The sequence below is a fragment of the Pleuronectes platessa genome, chromosome 5 (genome assembly GCF_947347685.1).
Source record: "Pleuronectes platessa chromosome 5, fPlePla1.1, whole genome shotgun sequence".
Taxonomy (NCBI): domain Eukaryota; kingdom Metazoa; phylum Chordata; class Actinopteri; order Pleuronectiformes; family Pleuronectidae; genus Pleuronectes; species Pleuronectes platessa.
Genome location: NC_070630.1, coordinates 7,580,120 through 7,597,995, shown reverse-complemented (window position 1 = coordinate 7,597,995; position 17,876 = coordinate 7,580,120). Strand labels below are relative to the sequence as shown.

At 43.4% G+C, this 17,876-nt stretch overlaps 1 protein-coding gene across 4 annotated transcripts; it reads left to right on the top strand.

Moving 5' to 3' along the window:
• Window positions 1–456: 456 nt before the first annotated feature.
• On the top strand, window positions 457–16,140 carry LOC128439938 (bridge-like lipid transfer protein family member 2). Of its 4 annotated transcripts, none has more exons than XM_053422471.1 (40): window positions 457–629; window positions 1,164–1,301; window positions 1,794–1,920; window positions 2,081–2,130; window positions 2,227–2,368; window positions 2,449–2,567; window positions 2,683–2,743; window positions 2,817–3,000; window positions 3,853–3,976; window positions 4,067–4,191; window positions 4,296–4,363; window positions 4,451–4,587; window positions 4,946–5,064; window positions 5,486–5,679; window positions 6,030–6,327; window positions 6,709–6,914; window positions 7,000–8,050; window positions 8,145–8,336; window positions 8,552–8,754; window positions 8,983–9,101; window positions 9,196–9,419; window positions 9,564–9,754; window positions 9,870–9,969; window positions 10,090–10,289; window positions 10,378–10,675; window positions 10,757–10,914; window positions 11,059–11,265; window positions 11,368–11,467; window positions 11,640–11,822; window positions 11,941–12,062; window positions 12,178–12,333; window positions 12,628–12,749; window positions 12,842–13,022; window positions 13,126–13,212; window positions 14,251–14,361; window positions 14,454–14,589; window positions 14,839–14,963; window positions 15,179–15,280; window positions 15,623–15,757; window positions 15,940–16,140. In XM_053422471.1, exons 2-40 carry the CDS (start codon window positions 1,231–1,233, stop codon window positions 16,123–16,125), a joined length of 6,714 nt encoding a protein of 2,237 aa, XP_053278446.1. In that variant the 5' UTR covers window positions 457–629; window positions 1,164–1,230; the 3' UTR covers window positions 16,126–16,140. The 4 variants fall into 4 exon arrangements, with proteins under 4 accessions (XP_053278446.1, XP_053278445.1, XP_053278447.1 ...); XM_053422470.1 differs by having other exon boundaries at window positions 1,161–1,301; XM_053422472.1 differs by lacking the exon at window positions 457–629 and adding an exon at window positions 744–1,005 and having other exon boundaries at window positions 1,161–1,301.
• The last annotated feature ends 1,736 nt before the right edge of the window (window positions 16,141–17,876 follow it).

Below are 17,876 nucleotides of genomic sequence, written 5' to 3'. Positions count from 1 at the left end.
TGTGGACTATGATGATGACTCACATACTCCACCTTCACCTCAATTCATTTATCACTGCTGCTCCCTTCATCTGTATCAGACATTCTCTTACATACCATCATTTTGAAATATGAAACACTTCTCCATTGTGTTAAAAACTGTTTCCTCTAATCAATGTTGTAAACACTGTTGTGTTATTGATGTGTTCCGTCACACGTGGCATCTGTTGCACATCTGTTCGTCCCGGGAGAGGGATCCTCACATGTGGTTCTCTCTGAGGTTTCATCAGTTTCTATTCCCTGTTGATAGAGATTTGTATTTGTAGTTTTCCTGACTCTTGTTGTTGCACCTGAGATAAACTGTGATTTGTGAATATGGGCTGCACAAATAAAATCTGATTGAATTGCTGTGTTTTCTCCTGCGCCTATATTAACAGTGTGTGAGTTGCTGTGTGTGTGTGTGTATGCACAGTTGGAAATGAATGTGAGTTGTAGGCGGTGATGATCCAGCTCCTCCTGTCACTTCAGTCGCGGACCACGTCGTGTTTCCTGCTGTGTCCGGGAGGAGCACGGAGCTAACAGCTGGATCTGCCCTCGGCTCGGTCACTATGCTGCCGCTTGGAGGAGCCTCACAGCCCTGAGTGTGTCCGGGTGAGTGCGGCTAGCTCTCCCCTCTCTCCACGGAAGCGAGTTGTCAAACATAGCAACGCTAAGTTAGCTGCAGCGCTAGCATGCTACTATGCTAGCACTGTATGTGTGTGTGTGTGAGTGTGTGCGACGCGGCGGTAAATGTCTTTTAACTATTTCATGCGGGGTTAGTTTGGGTTAACGTCACCACCCGTTGTCAACTAGTCGCAGGTGTGTGGGTTAGTTAACTAAGGGTCAAGTTAAGGTTTATGTTCGAGGCGCTGCAAGGGGGGGGGGGGGTGAAGTTGAGCTACGTGTTGTTTGTAACTACACTGTAGTTCATTAACAACGTTAGCTCTGCGAGGCTAGCTGTGCTCGTTGGCTGAGGAACACAACGATCGTGAGTTTGCATTACAGGTGTTGCATGTGTCAGGTGTGAGTGGTTGTGCACCAGGGAACACACACACACACACACAGAGGGAGAAGTTTCTGCTGCTGCTGCTGCTGCTGATGCGTGTGAAACTAAAGTGGTTGCATCTCTTCCTCTTTTGACAGCAGCTGAAGGAGCAGCAGCTAGACGAGCACACCCATGTCCGACATTTGGGAGTGAACGACCCGGGACACCATGTCTCTGCTGCTGATCTCCTTCCTCCTGCTCCTGCTGATCGGGATCGGGCTGCTATGTGTCATCTTCAGGTGAGACCTCCTATAAGTCTCTACAGGGAAGCTAGGATTGTTGATAAGACTCACAACATTGATTTAGTTTAATCTAACAGGGATTTACCTGTTTATCTGTACATATCTGAGATGTTTATTATAAGATATTATTATATGAATAGTTGCTGCTATCATATTAACATATCTACATCCATATTTATTACTCAACTTGTCTGTCAGAGCTGACACCTGATGGTGCACAACTGTTCCTGCTCTCTCTCTTTTCTCTCTCTCTCTCCTTCCTTCCTCTTTTCCACCCATCTCTCCTCTTTCCCCATTTTTCTCCTCTCACCCCAACCGGTGATGCCGCCTCCATTAAGTCTGGTTCTCGAGGTTTCTTTCAGTTAATGAGGGAGTTTCTTTCTCTCCACAGACGCCAAAGTGCTGCTCATTGTGGGAACCTTGGGGTTTCTTCAGTGTTTTTGAGGTCTCAGAGTTGATTTGAATGTGTGTTTGTCTCTGTGTTGTTAGGTGGCTCATCTGCACCCTGGCTGTGCGATTCTTCCAGACAGCACTCCACGCGGAGCTAAAGATAAAATCAATCGGTCTGTTTTCTGTCCAAGGAGTTAGTATCCAGTTTCACCCCCAGCATACTCTGGTAAGACACTGTGTTTACATGACATTTATGTCCTGAGCTCAGCTCATACGGTTCATCTGATCCCACGTCAGGGGTACATGTGTGTGCACTTTCCCATAATATATCAAGGGCCAGTTTTGTATGACTTGGTGAGCTACAACCGTGATTCTTTTTATGGCAGGAAATTGACAGAATATGGATTTCAAGTAAACTTCTAAACCAGGATTTGCCGTAAGTTCCACTTTTATGTTAAAATTATTTTCTCATGACTTATTTGAGATTTTACGTCTATTATTTACCACGTTAAACTATGTGTGTGTTTTTCAGGAGATACCTGGCATTATGTGTCGGTGAAACCAGAGTGAGGTTTGACCTGCAAGCACCACTGGGCCCTCTGGTGAAGAAGAGCCATGGGAAAAAGTCCGGGAGGATCTCAGTCAGCCCGACAACGCTACGCTTTCTGTCACAAGTATGGAGCGTCACTGACGGTCAAGTCTTTCTCTAAACTGATTTGTAGACGACATCTCATTTTCTGGTTTGTGTTCTCAGCTGCTGTCGTTCCACATCAGCTCCATCAATGTGATGGTGCTGAACCTCGCACTGTCAGAGTCTCTGTGGCACATGACTTTAACAGGCCTCACCTTGTTACTTGACCACCAGAGTAAACGGTAATTGCATTTTTTTGCTGTTTGTTGTCTCTGTGGACTACATTCATTTCATTTTGAAAGAATTGTCAGAGCAGGGACGTTGCTACACATTCATTTCATCTAATGTTTCTTGCAGGTTAGCGTGGGACTTCTCAGTCGCGCAGCTCAGCAGTAAAGTGCTTAAAAGCAGTCAACTGGTGAGCTATGTTAGTGCCTGGGAAATAAAATGTTCTGGTTGAACGTGTCTGACTAACGTGCTCTCCACTGTAGGACATATGTTTGGCTGATGTGGCCTTGAGCCTGCTGCTGTCTGGAGATGTGAGTCTACCAGACATGAAGCCAGGTTTCCTGTCTCTGAATGTGAGGACCCTCATCGCAGAGCTGCACGAGGGACTGTTCCTCAGCCAACTCCTGCTTCCCCCATCTCCCTCAAGGAGTGTTGACGATGCATCAGGTGAGCAAGTGCAGGGTGTGAGCTGTAAAGTTCAAATATTACAGGTTAATCACTATCCTCTCTCATTTGATGTGCCGAGTTAGTAGCCAGAACGATGACCGAGGTGGCACTAATAGTTTTTGTTTTTGCTTTATTGTCAATCGTCTGTGATTTTTAGCTGTTTGGTTAACCAGTAAGAAATTGAGGTAAAGGTCATATCATACAGGTCTGTTTGACCTTTGCAGGTGCTTGAAATGTCTACATGTTTAATGATAAATAGATTAGCTTTTACCTGCAAAGTCAAATAAAGCAGAAATTACACAATTATTTAAATAATGAGAAAAGGTCAGTAACATCATTTGAAATAATACAAAATGTAGGAGTGTTTTACAGTTGTTTTTTTATTCATTATAAATGTTGTTGTTACCAGTAGCACAGACATGCTTAATTTTAGCAGTAGTGCTCATATAAATACACATTAACAGTCACAAGGGAAAAAGAGGAGATGACACATAAACTCAGTCTGGTATTTTCATGCAAATTTTGGATTATGAGAAACCTAAGAAGACCCATTTCCAGTCACTGACCACAATTCCCAGGATACTTACTGGGATATCCTATTTTTATAGGCCCAATTGAGCCAATCAAAAGCTGAAGATACGTTTAGAGCAATACATTTACTCTAGTGAAGTCTAAATGATGACACACATTGCTAGAAATCCCCCTAAATAATTTGATTAATGTATTGTACCTTGTTTTTTTTACTATGAAACATATTTATTTTGCTGGTATTCCTGTTATTATACATGATACTACATACATAATTTGTAATAATGCCATTTAATTGTTAATTGTAATACTTTTCCCTTTTAGAGATGGAAACCACCAAGTTCATCCAAACTGAGGCTGTGGAGCGGGTTCATCAGCTGATTCCTCACACTGTCAATTTGGAATTTGATAACACGAATGTAACCCTGTCTATGCACAGCCAGAAAAGGTTAGTCAGTCTTTTACCACCTGCTGCCTGCACAAATTATTCTGTACATTTTGATTTCCCTAGTTATGGTACGTTTTCCCATCTGCACAGACACCTGAACTGGACCCTGAAGTCTCTAAAGGTTTCCTATGGACGTGACGATGAGCAGCTTCCTCTTAAAAGCTTCAGTCCTGAGCTGAGCTTCCCCCAGAGCAGCCTGGAGCTCGTTCTAGAGGGTTAGTGGACAGCTGGGCACCAGACGCAACGCAGAGAGACTTGGATGGAGGAAAAAGCTATGAATAACATGTCCTTTTCTCTTTTTTTCTTTTTTAATTGGCAGATGGACTTCTCCTCTCTCAAAGCCGGCAAAGAATCCTTTGTCTGAACTCTCTTAAGACAGCCCTGCAGGTCAGGAGGATGCTTGACGTTTACATTGTCTGGTGAAAGCTTCGTAAATGTGTGACTCATAATTTTCTTTTGTTTTTATAAATGTAGGTTACGTCAGTTGACATCTCAGGGTCATTCACAGTAAACACTTGCATCATCCACTACCGTCACCAGGAGTTCTCCCATTGGCTGAATCTATTTCCATGGGAACAGCTAATCCACAGGAAAGCAGCAAACAAAAAAAGGTAAATTTCAATGGCAAAAACTCAAAGGTGTAGTTTGCTTTTCATAATTAATACTTTGCTTGGGAAAGTATAACCACACATTTTCTGTGGAATCCTTCAAAGTTTACTGGAATGATTGAGTCTATATTCTGCATATATATTCTATATCATGTCTTTATTCACCACTTTGCTTAAATCTCCCACTGCAATGGAAATAATATTTTAACATCTTTGCTATCTTCTTTTTCTTATCCACGTGTTTTGTCTGTGTGTGTGTGTGTGTGTTTGTGTGTGCATCAATCATTGTGTATTATTTGTCCCATCATTTTATTGTATTGTTTAGTCCATTAGATTATTTGCACACCCTCCTTACCCTCAGGCGCCTCCCTCACCTGGATGCTCCTGTGATGATCACTTCCTCTGTGTCGAACGTTAATGTGTCCGTTCAACTGGGAGACACAACCCCTTTTGCTCTTGGCTTCCTGTCTGCCAGTGCAGGTACAGTTAAGACTTTCACACACTTCACACATGAGCGCACACACAAAGGCAGGTGAACATCACATGATATTGCGTTAAAGTATAACCTCAACACAGTGTGATAAGCAGTAGCACTTCATTACTTAACATCATGCGCAAGTCCTGCACTGTTATTACAAAAAATCTTCCTTCAATAAATCTTCATGGTTTTGATTCTGCAGGCAACTTTTAGGTCAACCTTTTCCAAACAAACTCAATTAGATAAGGCTCTTTGTTCGAGTGCCTTTTAAAAGTTACTCTTTAACTTATTCTCCTATTACCGCTGTTGACTTTTCACAGCTTTGTGATTCAGAATGACTTCAATCACTTAACTGCAGCAAACGCAAATGTTTTTCCTCCAGGTAGTTTTGTGATTGTGAGTGTACTGTCTCCATGTCTTCAGAACTGCAACATCTTCTCGACATTAAAGTTGACAAAGAGAGTTCGGAGCCTCAGAACGTTCACCAGCGTGCGTCACTGTCCCTGGACAACTTCTGGTGGAGGGTGGGCCAAGGGTCTCACATCCAACAAGCACCCCACCCTCCTGGTAAACATGTGTGGGGAGAAGCCCTCATTCTAGACTCACTCAGTCTTCAGGTAAGAAACCAAAATTATTTAGATTATTATTTAAGAGACTTTTTTTTAATTGTATTTCTTATGATGCTTCAGATTCATTGTTACAGTTTTCTAAATGCACAACCAAAGGTGTCTACTGTATATCCCTATATATTTACACAGCTACGTCATAGCCTCTTATCAACTACTTTCTCTTTCTATTTCATATAATTTCATATCATTCTTTTACATCCCCAAACACAGATTAGATGAAAGACATTAACTCGGTGCTTTTTCAACACGTTTTCATGTTAATCAGCCTGTTAGTCAGAGGATTTATTGGTGTACGTGATCCATAATGTTCATGTACTTTTAATCCCTCCTTCTTTTAGGGGAGTTTAAACCGACCCCACATGGATCCTGGTAACCAATCTCCGAGTCTGAGCGTGGAGTCCAAGCTGAAAGGGCTTCAAGTGGAGCTTTCAGAGACCTGTGCACTGTGTCTGTCTCGCCTGCTGTCCCTCATTTGTTTCCCTGGTGATGCTGGGACACAGCTGCCAGATGTGGCTGCAGGGACTCCCTCTGCTGATGAAACCGTCCAACGCATCACGTCCTCACAGCCACACCTGCTTTTTAAACTGGACTGCTGCCTGGAGGATGTTAATGTGTTCACATTCTCGAATCTGGCGGGTAAGACGTTTCTTACTGAGAATGTTTTGGATCAACATAGGTGTAGTGTATCAGATAGTGGTTTGCCTGAAGAGATAGATCCTAATTCTACTATTTATATACATCTTCTTTAACGACTAGAAGGCAGACATTGATGTGACTGCTCAAGCTATTAATAGACTATTACCAACTTCTAGTTTGTGACTTGTGTGACAGTTAAGTGATAGTTGCTATGTTGACATCATAAACAATGAGCAATGAATTTGAAAGAAAAGATTAGAAATTACAATTGAAAAGGACTTTCTTCTTACAAATGTCCCTGTATGTTTTCATTATCTTACGCAAAATTCTCTACTCATAGTGGATCATCACTTATCTCTTTTTTTCTTGTGTTTCCTTTAGGAGCTGTCTCTTTGCGGATGGACACCGTGGGAGTCCTGAGCTCTGCAGAGAGCTCCACTGTGTCTCTACAGGACGTGAGTTTGTCTGTGGTCAAAACACTCGCAGAGAACATGGAAACATGTTGCCCTGCCTCGCAGACCCCTCACCCTGTGTTCAAACTCTCCACGATAGTGTTCTGCTACCACGTCACCACCCAGACCTTACAGGTAATCACATCTTTTAAAGTTTTAATTCAGTGGACTAAAGTAATGGGTGTGTCAATATATTTCTTTTTTGTCACGTCTCAATCAGGTTCAAAGTGAAGAAGAGCTCACTGTTGAGTGGACGCCACCAGACCACATGGTCTTATATCAACACATGACCGAAGCTCAGGGTTGTTGGCGTATGCTCTGTGGAGAGAAGGAAGAGGACGCTGCAGTCACACCTACAGAGTCTAAAGTTGTGTCAGGGCAAAGAAGAGGACTGTGTGTGCGTGTTGAACTGGCCTGTACACGTTTGACTGCCCATGTTAGTGAAGAGAACTACATCCTCCTGCACACAGAGGGCCTCTCAGTCTCCAAGCATGCCGGCTCCATGCAAATACGCTCACCTTCACTGACCTTCAACTTTGATGGCAACGATATCGTCTTCTTTAAAGATCTCAATGTTGAGTCACACGAAGAGCTGGCTGAGATGCAGCGGCACAGAAAAACGTTCCCTTTCCTCATCACTCCTCACAACCCAGTCTGGGTTCTCACGTGTCCTTCGTTGACTTTCGAGTTCCCGTACCAGTACAATTTCTCAGACACATTTGACAAAGCCATCAGTGTGCAGAAGTGGTTGAAGACTCTCCATCGCTCCCCGGGCCAGGCATCTGCCGTCCAACATCTGCCTCCGGACCTGGTGTTCAAAATCAGCCAGTTCTCGTTTGTCTTCCTGGATGACGTCTTTGAAATCAAGCTGCGAGACAACTACGAGCTGATGAAGGACGAGAGTAAGGAAAGTGCAAAGCGTCTGCAGCTTCTAGATAAGAAGGTGGCAGACCTTCGCAAGCAGCATGGAGAACTTCTGCCTGCCCGAAAAATAGAAGAGCTGTATAGTTCACTGGAGAAAAAGCACATCGAGATCTACATCCAGCGCTCACGCCGCCTCTATGCAAACACACCCATGAGGAAGTCCCTGCTGACGTGGACTGTGTCAGACTTGGAGCTGGTAGTCCTGGCTGATGAGTCTCTTCATGGGCCTGAAAGGGTGAGAGAGCAACTGAGGGACATTGATAAGATCAGTCCCTTCCCCAAAGAAGGACTCCCCCTGGTGGTCCAGTGGTGCCGTGCGGTCAAGTTTAAACTGACAGCATACTTGGGTAAGAATAAACTGGAAATAAACCCTAAATAGTGTCATGTTAGCACAGTATAGGCAAAATGATTTACTTCTTTGCTGTCATTACCTTGTGCCAGTGAGGATTCGAGACTTCCCTCGCTACCTGTTTGAGATCCGGGACTGGGAGCTCTCAGGGCGTCTGATCGGGACGGAGCAGGACGGACAGGCGAGAGCTCGTCGCAAAGAGATTGTCCCACTCGGTCAACCATGGGGAGATGTAACGGTCCAAAGGAATATGCCACCACTCAAGTTCTACTATGATTTCAAATGTGAGTTATGGGTATAAACTTTGTGGAAGTTTGCTATCACTACCCCTGAACTCTCCATCCCTCTCTTCATGTGCCTGATTTGAATGTGCTGTATCTGCTCATGACTGAAACAATCGTTCAAAAGAAGAAGAAGGGAATAATCAATTTGACATATCATCATAGGAAAAGCACCGGTGTAAATAAACGTTAATGTCTCGCATTGTATCTTTTCACAGCAAACATCTCTCTCTACACAATCGTGTGGGGGCCATGTTGGGACCCAGCCTGGACTTTGATCGGCCAGTCAGTCGACCTCCTGACCAAACCCACAGCTGATCCCTCGCCACCCTTGGCTTGGTGGGACAAAAGTCGTCTCCTGATGCACGGACACTGGGAAATGGACATTGATCAGGCGAATCTCCACCAACTGGCGACAGAGGTAAAATACCGGACATCTATAAAATAAGTTTGTTTGTTTGTTGGTAGTAGATTTAAGCAGATTCAGTTAATTGTATGACAAAATATATCCTCATTTACTTTCATTTGTTTACATGTGATCATTTAACACACTCTTTGTTTTTATTTACATATATTTTGAGCTATGAAGTGCTAAATATATAAGGTTTTACTGTGTGCTAAATAATAATATTGAGTCACATATTTGCAGGACCCTTACAACACAACAGAAAACTTGCACTGGGAATGGAATAAGGTGAACTATGACTGGAACCCTGGACAGTTTGTTTTTAAAGGAGACTTGGATGTGAATGTCAGGACAGCATCAAAGTAAGTGGAGACGTCAGAGGTCGAGTTAAATGTAACTTTTACCCCAATTTGTATAGAATCCTTCACTAATTAAGTGTTTCTCTTTCCATACCAGGTATGATGACATTTGTTTTCTACGTCTACCCAACCTGTGTATGACCCTCGACCTCCAATGGCTTTGTCATGGCAACCCCCATGACCACCACGCTGTAATGGTCTGCTGTGCCGATAATGTTGCAGACGTGACCTCAGGACAATCTCATGACTCCTACAGAGCCTTTCGCTCGGAGAACCTCAACCTGTCAATCACCATGGACCTTAACCAGCACTGTGGCACAGGTACATGTCGCTCTATCATACAGGGTAAAAACGGGTCTTTAGAAACCTGGAATTTATCTTGGTGAACAGTGGTTAAGCCCACTGCACTGAAAATAAGTATTGTATATGTATCTTATTGTAGAAAGTTATTCTTTATCTTTGCAGAACCGTGTCAGCCCAGAATCCTGCTGTACAGCAGCACTCTGCGCTGGATGCAGAACTTCTGGGCCACCTGGACCGGTGTATCCCGACCCATCTGCAGAGGGAAGCTCTTCCACAGCCTCAGGCCGATCCGAAAGAAGCTCGGTCAGCACTACAAACAGATGTCCTACACAGCCGCCTTCCCACAACTACAAGCAAGTGTTTTTTTAGGCTTCCCTCCAGTAGCCCTATAACATTTTTTATTCACTGTCATTTTTATGCAGGACATCATGTGCTTTGGGTATTTAATCCATATTGTGTATATTTCAGGTGCATTACTGGGCATCCTTTGCTCAGCAGAGAGGTATTCAGGTGGAATGCAGCAAAGGCCATGTCTTCACTCGAGGGGCACAGAGACTTATTCCTCAAGGTAAAGATGATGAAGAGATTCAGGGAGTTCATACAGATGTCGCAGATGAGACCAGCAGTGCTGCAAGTGGTTTGTGTATTTTTAATAAGGATGCATGTGTGTTTGTTTGTGTTATCTCAGCCGGCACTGTGATGAGGAGGCTGATCTCTGAATGGAATGTGACTCAGATGGTCAGTGAGCTCTCACACATGACGGTTCACCTGATGGCCTCCACCTGGGATGAGACAGCCGACCACCAGATCAACGCCCAGGTGAAGAAAACTCACCTGTTCAGCCTGTCGTCCCTGAGCTACCAGCGACAGAGCAACCGCATGGAGGAGGTAAAAGCCCCTAATGATTTCTCACATTTAAACCTATTCTTCACTGCCTGTATATATTAATAATCAATATCTTGAATGTTGCTGACAGGAGGTGAACCAGAAGGATGAGACAAATAATTCGTACACTCACAAACTGCGGCTGGTCGACCTGCGTGCTTCGTGGACCACCACCAACAGGAACATAGCGTTTGGCTTGTACGACGGTTACAAGAAGGCATCTGTGCTGAAGAGAAATCTCTCCACTGAGGCTTTGAAGGGACTGAGGATTGACACACAGCTGCAGACCAAAAAACTCAAACGCACTCCTTCCAACTACTCTCCCACCACAGCTCCCACAACACCTGTTACACCCACAGTCGCTCGGGCAGAGAAGACTCAAAATGAAGGTTAGGAATTTACTCAAACGGGGAAACAGCAGAGGAATTTGAAAATCTGTTAACCTCTTCCTTCTCCACCTCGTTCTGTAGGAACATCGATGCTCCAGAAGCTAATCGAGGAAACCGACAAGTTTGTGGTGTTTTCAGAAGAGGACTCGGGGGTCAGCGACCAACTGTGTGGCATCGCAGCCTGTCAGACCGACGACGTCTATAACCGCAACTGGTTCATTGAATTAGTGAACTGTCAGGTAGTTTCATTTCTGTAATTTGTTTTTTTAATTGAAGGATCACAAGCTAGAGTTTTTCTATCTCCAGACCTGGTGAATTGAATGACGCTTGATTTATCAGAATAATCCAGTGTTTTTAATCCACCTCTACTTTGCTTTACCCAGATGATGATGCGAGGCACAGAGACAGCCGGCTGTGTCTTGGTGTCGGCAGCAAAAGCTCAGCTTCTACAGTGTGAGCACCATCCCGCCTGGTACAATGACACCCTGAAGCAGAAGACCACCTGGACCTGTCTGCTGGACGGCATGCAGTACTTTGCCACCATGGAGCCCAACCCATCCGAGCAAGAGGACAGGCAGCTGTGGCTGGAGGTACGCATGTCTCTAACCTGGTATCAGGGTGTTTTTAAGGATCTAACTTAAATTGTGCTGTGCTCTCTTCGATTTGCCCTTATTGTCTTATGTCGTGTTCAGGTGAAAAACATTGAGGAACACCGTCAGCGTAACCTGGACTCAGTTTTGGAGCTGATGGAGAGTGGCCAGGCTGTGGGAGGAATGGTTTGCACCACCACAGGTAGTCACAATAACCCAATACTTATCTTTTAGTACATAGTCTTTGAAATGTTACAGAATATACAAATACAGCTATAAAAATAACTGCCTGCCACAGCTTTTTTTTTCAGTGTATACCTGCACTCGCTGAATTGTTGTTTACTGTGACACTTGTCCATTTTCATTAACTGTAGATTGGAACCAGCCGGCTCAAGTGAATGAGGCTCAGCAGGTTCAGCGCATCATCTCACGCTGTAGCTGCCGGATGCACTACATCAGTTACAGTCACGACATCAACCCGGAGCTGGCCACGCAGATCAAACCACCAGAGCTGGGGAATAACCATGAGAAAGAGGACCTGCTAAAAAAACAGGCTGGTATGTTTTTTCAGAGAGGAATCTTGCACGAATAGTAATGTAGATAAAAATAAGATGTTAACTGTCACTGTTATTATGCATGATGTCTAAAAAAGTTATTTATTATTATTTTTTCCAGGGGCTGTGGACACCTTCACCCTCATTCACCATGATCTTGAGATATCCACTAACCCTGTTCAGTACGCTATGATCCTGGACATTGTCAACAACCTGTTGTTACACGTGGAGCCAAGACGCAAAGTAGGCTTGACCATCAGTTGTCTAATCATCCGAAATTTATAGAAGATTTCTATGTCTTTACCAGTGTTTCAGTTTTGCTCATTGTGTGTTTTTATCCCCTGCTCGTGGTTTCCAGGAGCACAGTGAGAAAAAGCAGCGAGTACGTTTCCAGCTGGAAATTTCGAGTAACCCAGAGGAGCAGCGCAGCAGCATTTTGCATCTCCAGGAGGCCGTGAGGCAGCATCTCGCTCAGATCCGACGCCTTGAGAAGCAGATTTACTCCAACATCAGGGTGAGCCTCTCGTTGCTATACTAGAATATAAATCACCCTCTTCTGGGGGAGTTCTGCTTGTCTATCTGAGGAAAGTCTGATGTTAATTTGTGCACGTCAAGTTAAATCTGCAAAGTTTTCCAAGGACATTTACCGCACTGCATTTAGCTCCAAAAGTAAATGAGCAGAACAGCTGGACAATTTGACAGCTAAGCTTTATTGTTAAGAATCTGGGTATGAAATCTCAAACAAATGTTAAAAATTCCACCAGGTCTGCACTTATATAAACATGTGTTTTCCTTCTTCATCCTGCAGGCACAACCCGAGGAGCTGAGCGGTGATGAACTGATGGAGATCAACACCCGACTACAGAACCAGCTAAACCAGGAGAAGAATGACATGCAGATGAAGAGTGAAGAGCTCAACATTCTTATCAGGTCTCACATCAGTGCGCATACACATCCAATGCTGTAGAGATGTGAAACACATGTAAAAAGAAAAAATAACACATTTTCTTTCTTTCATCCAGGTGTTTTAAGGACTTCCAGCTGCAACGTGCAAACAAGCTGGAGCTGCGTAAGCCCCCAGAGGATGTGAGTGTGGTGAGGAGAACAGAGTTCTACTTTGCTCAGGCCCGCTGGTGTTTGACTGAGGAGGACGGGCAGCTTGGTATCGCTGAGCTGGAGCTGCAGAGATTCATGTACAGCAAGGTGGGCTCAGCAAACAGCTACAGGTGCAACAACGATGAGATTGTTCTTTTTCCAAATATCATTCTTGATGTTCACCACTGTTGTGAATACTTTGTCCTCACAGCTGAACAAGTCTGATGACACGGCCGAGCATCTTTTGGAGCTTGGGTGGTTCACAATGAACAACCTGTTGCCCAATGCAGCATACAAGGTAAATAACTTAATAATAATAAATAAATCTTTTACAGTCCAAACGTGTATGAAAAGACTCAAAATGATCACTGTATGCAGATCACTTGATCACTTTAACCAAATTATTAAAGAAAAGAATTGGTATAGGAGCAATTCTCTCCCAAGCTTTTTGATCCATAGAAACAGTTGAACACTATATCTGTGATCACTATAACAGGTTTCCAGTGAATAATCATTTTTTATATTTATTTACAGAGGTTGGAGTTTTCAGTGGTTTTGTACCAGACTGCATTTCATTCGTATTGCTCACGTTTGTAAAACATTAAAAACTACTACCTCAGTGTAATGCAGTTTGGTTAATCACCACTGAAAACTACAATTTCAATAATAAACATACATGTACAGTTAAATTGACACCTCTCTGACAGTGTCAATCAAAATTGATTGCATTACTTTCTCAGATGTACACGTGCCGTGTATATATATGTGCAAAATAGCTGAAAATGCAGTGTTAACTCACATTTGACTCTCTGCCTGGTTTCCTCTGTGCAGCGTGTGAGGGTATGTACACTGTTGGTACAGGGACAAGACTGTGATGTCTGTGTCGACTCCATCTTGTTTGTACAGATGGGATCACTCTTTCATATTTAGTGTTGCATGCAGGAATTCATTGATGCATGTGCGAACAAGGACTCATTACAAGTGCACTCACAACCTCATAGTTGTTTTCCATTCTGTTCTTTTTATCTTTAATTATTTGTGGTTGTGAAATTGTTTTTCCCCAGAAGGTACACGAGCTACAATATGCACGAACCAAATTGCACTCACTCATGGACATCACCTAATTATGCCTGATTGTTTTCGTCAAGATCCATGAATTAGTCCGTGGGAAATCAGTGAAAATAACGTTAAAGACGGGGGGGGGGGGGGGGAATCGACGCCCAAATTTAATGCGTTTCCTCGGCGCATGTCTCATAGGAGGATTTTACAAGGACCAGCAACTAGAGCTTCTGATATGATGATGGTGAAGATAAAATAATCTCTTTTGTATTTCTAGGTCGTGCTTCGTCCTCAGAGTAACTGTCAGTCAGGACGCCAGTTTGCCCTGCGTATCTTCAGTAAGGTGCGCCCCCCTGTGGGTGGAATCTCAGTGAAGGAACATTTTGAGGTGAGGAATTACACAAGAAGCTAATCTGAAATGTGTAGATTGTATTTTAAAGATTCTTCTCTTCTAATAACTTTAACCCTTTTCGTCATCAGGTCAATGTGGTGCCGCTCACCATCCAGCTGATGTACCAGTTCTTCAAAAGAATGATGGGATTTTTCTTCCCTGGAAGAAATGTAGAGGAGGAGGAGGTCACTGATGAGGAAGACAAATTCAGATTGGTTACAACTGGTATGGTTTTATCAACAGTGGAATTATGACTCAACTAAACTGAGCCGCACCTCGATTCCTGTGTGTGATCACAAGCCTGCAGACTTGTGTATGTGTTTGGTGTTGAATTGCTCTTAACAGTGTTATGTCATGCTGTGACTTTGTCTGTGACCTTGAGATCTGTGTGAGAGGATCAGAGGCAGTTTAAGGTGTAGGGTGCAGAGTCACCCAAAGGCCACAGTGCTGATGTCCATGCGGTCTGTGTCACAGGTATCACTGTCAAGGCTCGACAGTCGTCAGAGGACACCATGGGCGCCATGGGCCCCAGCAAAGGTGTCACCCAGGGACTGAACCGCTCTGCTGGGGTCAGGAGGTCCTTCAGGAAACCTCCAGAGGTAGGCATGCGTTATTTGGTTCATTGTATTTAGCTCCAACAACACAAAATGAAGGATAACGTTTTTTTTTTATATATACTTAATTTTTTGTAGTTTCAGTTACAAAAGAAATTTAAAAAAAAGTTTTCACCTTTCTATTACACATACAATAACTAGGCTATAAGTAATAATTCAAGAATTTTAAGAATTAAGAGCATTATTCTTCCTCCCACCAGCACCCTGTTGATGACATTGACAAAATGAAGGAGCGAGCTGCTATGAACAACTCCTTCATCTACGTCAAGATTCCCCAAGTTCCCCTCTGTGTCAGCTACAAGGTGGGTTCCTCTGCGCAGCATCATGTACTGGGGGTTAGTCACGCACATCTTACAGAGCAGGGCAGATGTTGAGCTGAATTCTGCCTCCCTGCTGAGGAAGGTAAAAACTTTACGGACGTGAAAGAGAATAAGTGAAAGAGCACTGCAAACAACTCTACAACAACAAAACAAGAAGTTGTGTTATATGTAAAAACAAGTGTGTTTAATGAAACTGTGGCAAGATAAATATGTGTTCGCTGTTGAATTCCCTCTCTGATTACGTCAAGAACTTTTTCTTATCCCAATCAGATCATGGGTTCATGTTAAATCCCTGTTTTATTGTGAAATGTCCGGGTTCCTCAGGGAGAAAAGAGCAGTGTGGACTGGAAGGACCTGAACCTGGTTCTGCCTTGTTTGGAGTATCACAACAACACCTGGACCTGGCTCGACTTTGCCATGGCTGTGAAAAGAGACAGCCGGAAGGCTCTAGTAGCACAGGTACACAAAACTGTTCTCTGGATTTCTCTCCACCCTCTAGTTTAAAACCACATGATCTGTTATTTAAGATTTTATATCAGTCTAATGTTTTCAGTTATTTTATTTGCCATTGCCAAGAATGACAAGGAGGAAACTGAAAAGTTTTCTTAAGAAAGTCGTCTCTTCTGCTTCCTCTTGCCCAGATGATAAAAGAGAAGCTGCGTTTGAAGCCGGCCGCGGGCTCGGACCTGCGGGGGAAGGCGTCTGAGGGGAAGTCAGACAACAGCCTGCAGCAGCAGGAGGAGGACGAGAAGGCGCGGCTCCTCATCGGCCTCAGCGCTTCAGACAAGAGCTCCAGTAAAAAGAGCATCTTCAGTCGACGCAAGTGAACCAAAAAACACTCCACACATCACCACCGACCTGGTTAGGGTCAGAATATCAGCCCGTCTCTTTGAATCACAAGGAAAGGGGAGTGGAGCATTTCAAACTGTTATTGAGAATAGTTTACTGTATCATATGAGCCTGCTGAAGTTAAAGACTTTTATTTTTCACTCCTGAGATAAGAATTTATGCCCAAAATCCCTGAAAGGGAACTCAGCACCAGAAGTAACACGGTGCCATTTTGACCAAATATATTATCTTATCTTCTTTATTTGTGCGCCATCGAAACTCTCTGCATTTCAAACACTCTGCAACTTTGAAACATGTGACCCCTCAGGTTGCAGTGAATGTAGCGGGGGAAGATTTACAGGGTGTAAGTAGCACTTCACTGTTACTGCTCCTCTGCTTCTGTAACACTGAGAGCAACTGTTCCTGCTGGTTCAGGAACTCACGCCATCTCACAAACTACGAATAACTAGGACTCGACTGAAAGCACCTTCATCGCTGTCAGCTGTAAAACTTAGACCGGAAATGTCATAAATAAATATATCAATATGTTTTAATAAAGCTTATAGAGGTTGCTGGAGGCTGAATGACTGTCTCAGACACGAAGGCCTTTTCCCATCAAAGAAAACCCCTCAGCTCGCTGTCTGACTGTAACCTCATCCCAGTGCAATGCATCCCGAACAGCAGCTGAAACGTTTTCCTGTGGCACCGCGCGGTGCTCAGTGTGATGGTTTCGTGGCAAACAGAAATATGCTGCCGCTAATCGCTGAGTGTATGTTTTTGTAATTTTGTCACTAAAGCACTTTTTATGCAAAGTATTTTGATATTTTTGTAATTATGGTTGTTTTGCGTTAAATTACTTGTATAACTGCGCTGCTAAGCTTTGTTTATTTCACTCACATTTCTATTACGAAGAAGAAAATATGCTCTAAACATTTCAATGAAAAAAGGATGATATCACAAACGCAAATGCGTTCATGTTTCTATCGGCTCTGTGGCTTATTGTTTATCTGTCAATAAAAGTGTTCTAGTCTCTCAGTGTGTGTTGGTGTTTTTTGTGCAGAATCAAAATAAAGGGGCCGGTCTGTGAGTTATATTAAATTTAAGTCCTAGATATAAAGTCCCAGTGTCATAGTTTGACTCTCTCCTCTTCTCCTATCCTGATCCTCTGTGATGCCCACCTCTGCTCCCACAGTAGAGTCACTGTTGTAGAGCCATAGATCCTCCAGTATGATCATAAATATCTGCACTGGATAATGAAGAGGTACACTGCCATCTAATGAGGGCGCCGGGTGAAGCTCACATCTGCAGGAGCTGCACAAGTTTACAGTGTTTTTACCCACTATTTATTTATGTTCATTCATTATTTAGGTGACGTTCATGATTCTTATTTTATCTGTAAATGGATTTTAGAAGAACTTGCAGAGTGTTTTGCTGTTATCCAGGTCGCCTTCGAGTGTCTGACCTCACTCCCCCATGTCGCCTGAAACGAGGAGGAAGAGCGTTTACAGTATGTGGGACGCTTCAGTACACGAGTGATGGTTTGGTCTAATAAATGAAAAGTGTTTCTCTCTGGGGAATAATCTCACTGAAAGGAAGTTATCGGTTGTGGCCGATGGAGCTCCAGTGTCTTCACTGGACTGGTTCACTGGCAGTTTGTTTTTTCTCTTGTTATAAACAGAACATTGATAGAACAACACAGATTAAACAATATAATAAATCAAGATTAGGACAATTAATGAGAATCTGAGGG

Bases quoted from the DNA above. Each gene is read 5' to 3' on its own strand.
- LOC128439938 (XM_053422471.1), top strand. From the start codon at position 1,231: ATGTCTCTGCTGCTGATCTCCTTCCTCCTGCTCCTGCTGATCGGGATC. The intron at 1,921-2,080 runs GTAAGACACTGT...TTTTTATGGCAG, and splicing joins TTCACCCCCAGCATACTCTG to GAAATTGACAGAATATGGAT. The intron at 8,755-8,982 runs GTAAAATACCGG...ACATATTTGCAG, and splicing joins TCCACCAACTGGCGACAGAG to GACCCTTACAACACAACAGA.